Source organism: Sphaeroforma arctica, assembly GCF_001186125.1.
Source record: "Sphaeroforma arctica JP610 unplaced genomic scaffold supercont1.207, whole genome shotgun sequence".
In the NCBI taxonomy this organism is placed as follows: Eukaryota; class Ichthyosporea; order Ichthyophonida; genus Sphaeroforma; species Sphaeroforma arctica.
In genome coordinates, this window is record NW_014040351.1 from 53,726 (window position 1) to 61,333 (window position 7,608).

At 43.9% G+C, this 7,608-nt stretch overlaps 1 protein-coding gene across 2 annotated transcripts; it reads right to left on the reverse strand.

Annotated features, from left to right (window-relative positions):
- Positions 1-928: 928 nt before the first annotated feature.
- SARC_03879 lies at positions 929-6,981 on the reverse strand (the record flags this gene model as incomplete). 2 transcript variants are annotated; one of them, XM_014302317.1, is made up of 7 exons in its annotated part: positions 929-1,028; positions 1,785-2,003; positions 2,778-2,859; positions 3,332-3,543; positions 4,308-4,749; positions 5,366-5,465; positions 6,521-6,981. In XM_014302317.1, 7 exons carry the CDS (start codon positions 6,979-6,981, stop codon positions 955-957), a joined length of 1,590 nt encoding a protein of 529 aa, XP_014157792.1. In that variant the 3' UTR covers positions 929-954. The 2 variants fall into 2 exon arrangements, with proteins under 2 accessions (XP_014157792.1, XP_014157791.1); XM_014302316.1 differs by lacking the exon at positions 929-1,028 and having other exon boundaries at positions 1,704-2,003.
- Between the last annotated feature and the right edge of the window lie 627 nt (positions 6,982-7,608).

Here is a 7,608-nt window from a genome sequence, read left to right on the forward strand (position 1 = left end):
ACTTGCTTCTCTTGGGTCTCAAAGCTGGGTGGGGGCTGTGTAATAAGCCGAGCCTCCACATTAGACTCTATGTATAAACGTACTCTTAAGCAGTACGCAAATTATAAACGTACTCTTAATAGTACGAGGAACTTAAGTCTCCTAAATGTACTCTTAATAGTACGAGGAACTTAAATCTCCTAAATGTGCTCTTAATAGCACGAGGAACTTCAGTTTCCTAAAATGGTTTTAATGGTTTTATTAATTAAACCTTTTCCATTTAAAATATCAGATATTTGGATGAGGCCATTAAAAGGCCTCAGTAAAAAACCAAACATAAAAGAGTTGGTCTAGTTCTATTAATAGAGCTTTATTTACTTTCCAATTTTATTTATATCTGAATACTTCGGTAGCGAGATGGCTCAACCGAATATAGGTTTCTAGGGACTATTAACGTTACCTAGTTGATCCTCCGAAAAGCCAACCAGATGTGCCAGTCTGATGAAGGCTAAGTCGGTAATTATTGATAGTGGCAAGTTATTGGTTAAGACAATAACTAAGGACGTCAAGAGTATTTATTATTTATTTTTTCTTAATGTTAATTACTATGCCCTTGATTTTAAGATTGGAACATGAACCGCTGGAGAAGCACTGATGAACCAACTACGATTAAATTTATCTACAAGATTATCCGGAGATGAATGTGCGATTCTGAACTGGTGCACCTGAAAACTAATAATCGGTTCGAGCGCAGCGAAAAGACCATCTAGAATTGACGCAGAATCATCGAGTACATTTTGTTTTTCAAATACGCAAGAATTCACAAGCTACCATTGAGCTAAAATTTATAAATTGCGCATCGGGACAATGCGATGCTTAAAGGGGCCACATACAACAGCGCCCTGTGTGTTACAAATGATCACTAAAATTTTAATGTTCATTATTCCCTCGCTTTTTCCCTCGTTACGTTAATTCTTATGCCCACGAACTTAAGATTGGAATATGAGCAACTGGTGAACCGCAGGTGGGCCGACTATGGATAAATCGATCTGCAAGATTACTCGGGGAAGAATGTGCGATTTAGAACTTGAGCACCTCAAAATCAATAAGTGTTTCGAGCGCAGTAAAAAGGACGTTGTGAATTGACAGAAAATCATCGATTTTTCTACAAACACGCAAGAATTCACAAAAACACTATTGAGCTATATTGCGCATCGGGACATGGCGCTACTCAATTGGGCCACATGCAGCTGCGCCGTGTGTATCACAAGCCAACATTGAAAGTTCAACAATTTAAGATTTTCTTGTATTTTACTTGTTGGACTCCGCACCTTTCTACTGGCGTTTATGAGACAGAATATTCGAGATTTTATCGCTATCATATATATCAGCATTCACTGCGAGCCCCAATAACTAATATCAGCGTAGCTTCATTCTGCTACCATAATAAATTTAAGTAATCAGAATCACAATTTTTCTCTTGTGAATATTCTATTGTTCGAAAAAACTGTATACAGGCTAGTTAAAATATATACGAGTTTTTGTTAAATCAAATACATATTTTCTCTGGCTTGTGTATACCTACAGGTATATGCATCAATCAATTTGAAGCCCTCATACTGTTAAGCATGTTGTTCAACAGGGCAGCCGTAAGGACACACGCAATGCTATAATCCTTGTTAAGATTTGTTCGAGATCGATCACGGATTGTATCCCGGCAACTGGAGCCTCCGTGAATCAATGATAGCTGTTACCTTCATTAGCGGTGTATGGTTGTTTTATGCAATTGTCTTTCGTTTACATACCGGTATGACTTGAGCCTGTCAAAAACGCTTGTTTGGCTTGTTCCCACATGATTAGGGCACCAGACACGTGTACATTTAAGCTCCGTGTGAGTCCAAACTGTGGGATCTCTATACAAACATCAAGCAGGTGAAGATATGCCGGCGGAATGCCGAAGCCCTCGCTGCCAAGTAACACGACAGCTTTGCGCGGAAATACATACTCCTCCAGTGATACACTCTCTGTGAATGTAGTAGAATTATGTAGCAACAAAGTCAGCTTGCTAGTGAGAATATCAAGGGCCTGTATACTAACCAATTGAGTTTACCGCGCGTGGGCATATCAGGAGTACAGGCTGATTCGGCAACTACACTAGCATGAAGTCAATATCGTCGTCACAATATACAAGTTATATCCCTTCAAGCTGTCATTCAGTGCAAAAAGATAAATCTCTTTTTCAAATTCCGGCCGAAGGTCATGTCTAAAATAAGAATATGAAAGAATAGCCGTGCGAGAAATGTAGATACGTATATAATTTTGATGTTATGATGATCTTTGCGAGTGCGAGTTCGAGAGAGCACAACATCGCCGGAAAACAAAACACAGGCATCAATAGTCCCACCATGCCGATTTGTATAGCGAAGAGTAGTTCTATCCATATCGATACTTTGCGATCAGGATATACTCGAATACTCCAGCGGAATAGAAATCTTTCGTACTCCTACTTTTCAGAAGACCTTGACTAGTCTATAGTATGATCATTCATATCAGGGGACACGACTGACAGTTCTACAAGGCCTGCATACAAAAAGACCCAAAAGGCCTGCATACAAAAAGACCCAAAAGCATTCTAAATACAGAGTCAACAGCAAGTCCTGGTCACAATAGCATCGAGAATTGCGAACAACACAGAGACCGTAATCAAAATTATGACAGTTGACCGCGTGTGCCGAAAGTACAATATACAGAGATGAAGTTGAAAATGCACAGGAGAGAAGTGGGCCAAGCCGGCTTACCCGCAGTTTGTTCCAAGCCTATGAGTGTGTAATCTTTCAGTCTCATGCCTTCGAGGTATTTGTACAGGTGCTCGACCGGGACCTGCATCAGTGCAACAGTGGCAGTGGGAATCAGTGGAATGTATTCACAGCGGAGTTGGCAGTCATAGGCAAATGAATTTGACGAGATCATGTTAAGGTTATGCAAAAAAAAACGAACACGTTATAGTATCACTTGCGATGGATGCCAGAGTGTACACGAACTTGTACAAATTGGAAGGAGGGTGGGCGGGTGCTATATAAGCAGATGAGTACTATACTGTACAGTGAAATAAACGTTTGGATAGGTAGGTATGCTAAACCTGGTGAGAAAATTCAAAAGGTAGACAAACACATGGAGACTTCGTTCATCCACAGCAATGTACATACCATAGACGAATGCTAGTGTATTGCCGAGTACATACAGAGTCGGATAGACAAAACAATCAGCTACTAGTACAACATACAACGCACATGTCAGTATTGAATCCAGCCCACCCGTGCAGCTGACTCTAACGACTCTGGGTGATACATACCTCATTAATGCTCAGCAATTGGTCCGCAGCCACCGCAAGATTCTTGAACTCGCTCTTGGCCATTAGTGCCTTGGAAGCGATGACCATCTCTGTCATGCGAAAGATCTCACTGGTGCGTGCGAGTCCGCCCAGATTCGGTGCTTTGCATACCAGGCTTGCGCACAAGACCATGGAGCGTTCATTGGTATCCATCGTTGGTATCGAGCTTTTGTCTGGATGTATGTGTACGTATGTAAATATTCAATGTCAGATTGACGCCAGATATGTATGCACCTACGGCTCTTGTAGGTTTCTTTAGAATATGACATTCCGTAAATTTAACCACACACAGACAAAGGGGGGTTTACCCGTTCAAGCAGGCATGCATGAGCGATTAGCACCATAAATTCTAAACCCTAAAATCCTCTTGATAATGAGTTTAAATCCGTGCGCCATGTTTGCACAAGGTGTAGTCCTCGACAATCGCTATATGATCAATGGACCGGCGTTTATGATGGGAACGGACAGATTTTAGGGTTTTCCAACAACATTCGGGCGCAACAGTCACGAAGAAGGCGGCTGTAGGAGCTACACATGCGTACAGGTCAAACATGCACCGATATGCACAGTTGATGATCCGGTTTTCGAGGAATGGCTCGAGAGATTCATATAGCTATTAGGGGACTGAAAAGCTAGCAGGACGGCTCCATCATCTGTTAACGTCCAGGGTTTGTATAGTAACACGATGCTCACAGACACATCTACACGTACACTACCTTCAAATGTGAAAGTATATATATATATATATGATCACACAACTGCAAAGACACGCACAAGTACAGACCAAAAAGCACAAAATAAAAATACACAATCGCAAATACAAACGTTAGTGCTATTGCCATGGAATATATGCATGAACGGGCACTACTACACAGCCATGCAATGTGTGAGGTTATGTTCTGCGCGTATCATCGAATCCGACCGCATGTTCATATACCCTCGGTGTCCCAGATATCGCTGCTCACGAAGGCCTGTACATCCGTGTGGGGCGAGAACAGCGTAGTTTCCCACGGCGTGATTTTAGTCTGTCGGTTCGACATGTCCGTAGTATCAGCACCATCCACGCTGCCACGCCCGCTTTCACCGGCATAGACACCGATGTTCGGGGTGTCGGAGTTTTTGGTGGCATTAGCCGGACCAGTTGCAGGGGGTTCTGTTGCCTTTTGCAGTGTCATATAGTGTGGCGAAGCAGTGCTTTCGGAGAGGTTGGTATCAGATACTCTGGTTGCGAGGTCTGCGTCTGTGTCCGTGTCTGTGCCCGTGTCTGTGGCTGTGATTGCGGGGGGAAGTGAGGGCAGTGCTAGAGGGTGTGCATAGTCATGGCAACCGTACATCTCGATGGCTGTCTCGGGGATGGACTCGTCGATCGTATCTACCAGCTGCGTAGTACAAACAGTTCATATTTAGGAGAATACCAGTAATAGTGAATAAGAATATGTAGAGAGCAATGAGCGAATCGGCTTGTGTATGTGATATCAGACAATAAACCAGTTCCTCGGGTACACAACGACAATAGGACTTTTGTTGTTGCAAACTTGCACCCATTGACCGGACATACAGACAGGAGAGTTCACTCAGACAGGCGGCAAAAACTGCATAATTTTCTAGTTTCTGCACTAAAAGTGCTACTTCGACATGCACTCAATATACAATGGCAGCGGTTGGAACACTACAACGTACGTGTACGGATACGATAGCTACGGCTGGCATGAGCGTTTCTCAAACAGAGAACAACACTGTAATCCCACATTGCACACGGCGCTTCACCAACGACCTTCAAGTAATGAAACAATGCGGCAAATACATTGGAAGGAAGCTTATGATGTGCCGAGCCAGCTACCAACAATTGGTCGGACCAGCCATGCCAGATATGGTATACGTAAACTGCTTTTGGATTATATACAGGTCACTTATAGATTATATACCCCACTCACATATAATTACACGCCCAAAACGTAAACGTCAAAGACTTGCTGCTTGCACATATTGCAATACCTGATAAAATCGGTTGAACACAAATCCGAAGGTGATATCGCGGAGCACATCGATCTCAGTCAGCCGGTGCGTTTGTTTCAAAGCGTGCTCAGTCCTCTTCCTGTGTACATACACCCACATATATATGTGTATATAAGAATGTATGTAAGCGCTTGCGCGTGTTCACGAGGGTGTGTAGTGTGTGCCCGTATATAAATACACGCATGCGCGTACTTGTGTATGTACGCTGTTAACTGTGCCGACGAGCATGTGTATGTGTGTGCGTGTGTGTGTGTGCGTATGTGTGCGTACAAGATGGTCTGGCTTTCCTTGAATGGTTCCTAAACTGGCATCTGAAGAGCATGCAGTGCAACTGCGCCCGCAACACCCACGACAGCACTAATTCTCAACTACAGACACTATAGCATGAAAACATACACACACACACAGCACACAAACAAACACACACCCGCAGCAGCATGCACACTCCCACCAACCCCTATACAGGCCCCACATCCCTCGTACGCACATCATACACAATACTAAACAATACAAGGCCAACCATATCATACCAGAGCACAGCATAGCACAGCATAGCATAGCATAGCATAGCATAGCATAGCATAGCATAGCGTAGCATATCATAGCATAGCATAGCACAGCATAGCGTAGCATAGCGTAGCATAGCATTCCATAGTATAGCATAGCATAGCATAGCATAGCATAGCATAGCGTAGCATAGCATAGCATAGCATAGCATAGCATATCATATCATATCATATCATATCATAGCATAGCATTCGATAGCATAGCATAGCATAGCATAGCACAGCATAGCATAGCATTCCATAGCATAGTATAGCATAGCATAAGCATAGCATAGCATAGCATAGCATAGCATAGCATAGCATAGCATAGCATTCCATAGCATAGCATAGCATAGCATAGCATAGCGTAGCATAGCATAGCATAGCATTCCATGGCATAGCATAGTATAGCATAGCATAGCATAGCTTAGCATAGCATAGCATAGTTTACCACACCACAGGATAGGATAGGATAGGATAGGATAGGATAGGTTAGGAAAGGATAGGATAGGATAGGATAGGATAGGATAGGATAGGTTAGGAAAGGATAGGATATGATAGGATAGCATAGAACATAGCATACACATACCTGGCTTCCGGTGCCTCCCTGCTCAACATGCCGTGCAATTGTGTTTGTAGCGTTTCGTCCACCCCACACCACTCAACCATGCCCGCCTCATGCATCTGTGTTACGTAGTACAGTGCTATATCCGAGGCTCCCTTCTTGCCGTGTGTAACGGCCAGTAGCAGCAACGCGCACACCACTGCCTTGCAATACGCGACCATATCCGTCTCTTTCACGTCCGGAGATACATCCGACTGGTTAATACTACTACCTGGCCATGCGGAGGAGCTGGTATCAGCTTCAGGACGTACCTCAGAAGAGGATGTATACCTACTTCGACCCACGGGATGTCCCCGAAGTTCGGTGAAGGCCAGGGCGCTTCGGCCGAGCACGGCCACAGCAGAGCGTACCGAACTGCGAGTCATTGCCACAGTCAACGGCCCAGTGGTGTGAGCGAGCAGCTGTATGGTGAGGGTGGGTTGCATGCACACGCAGACCACTGTGATCCACTCCAGCAACACTCGCTCAGCTGTGGGTAGGTACGGGCCAACATACAACTCATTATCTTGATACAAAGAACTGTACATAGATATACATAGATACAGCTATGGAAGTTGTCGGTGTAGGTGGGGGTGGAATTGTGGACTCAGTATTGACAGACGACACTAATGTATTTGTATAGATGTAGCTATGGAAACGGCTTCAACGATGTGCGGGAGCGGAGGTACGATGAGGGTGGGCTGCATGCACACGACCCGTACACTATCACTATACACTCTAGCAGTACTCGCACAGACACACGTATAGGTACAGACTCCGGGGGTAGATATACAGATAACAAGCAAATATAAATGCATAGAAGAAAGTATGCAGAATGTTTCATTGGCCTGGGTGAGTAGAGGTGTGGCGAGGGTGGCCTGAATGCACAAACAGAACACCGATGCGCCCTCTAGTGGCACTCGCAGAGCTGCAATCAAAGTTGTATATGAACTCAGTGTTAAATGTTTAAATCCATTGTAAAGGTGTACAGTGGTGAATATACTGAGATATGATATGTACATTGCACATAATCAAAAGCACACACACATACACACACACACACACACATACAT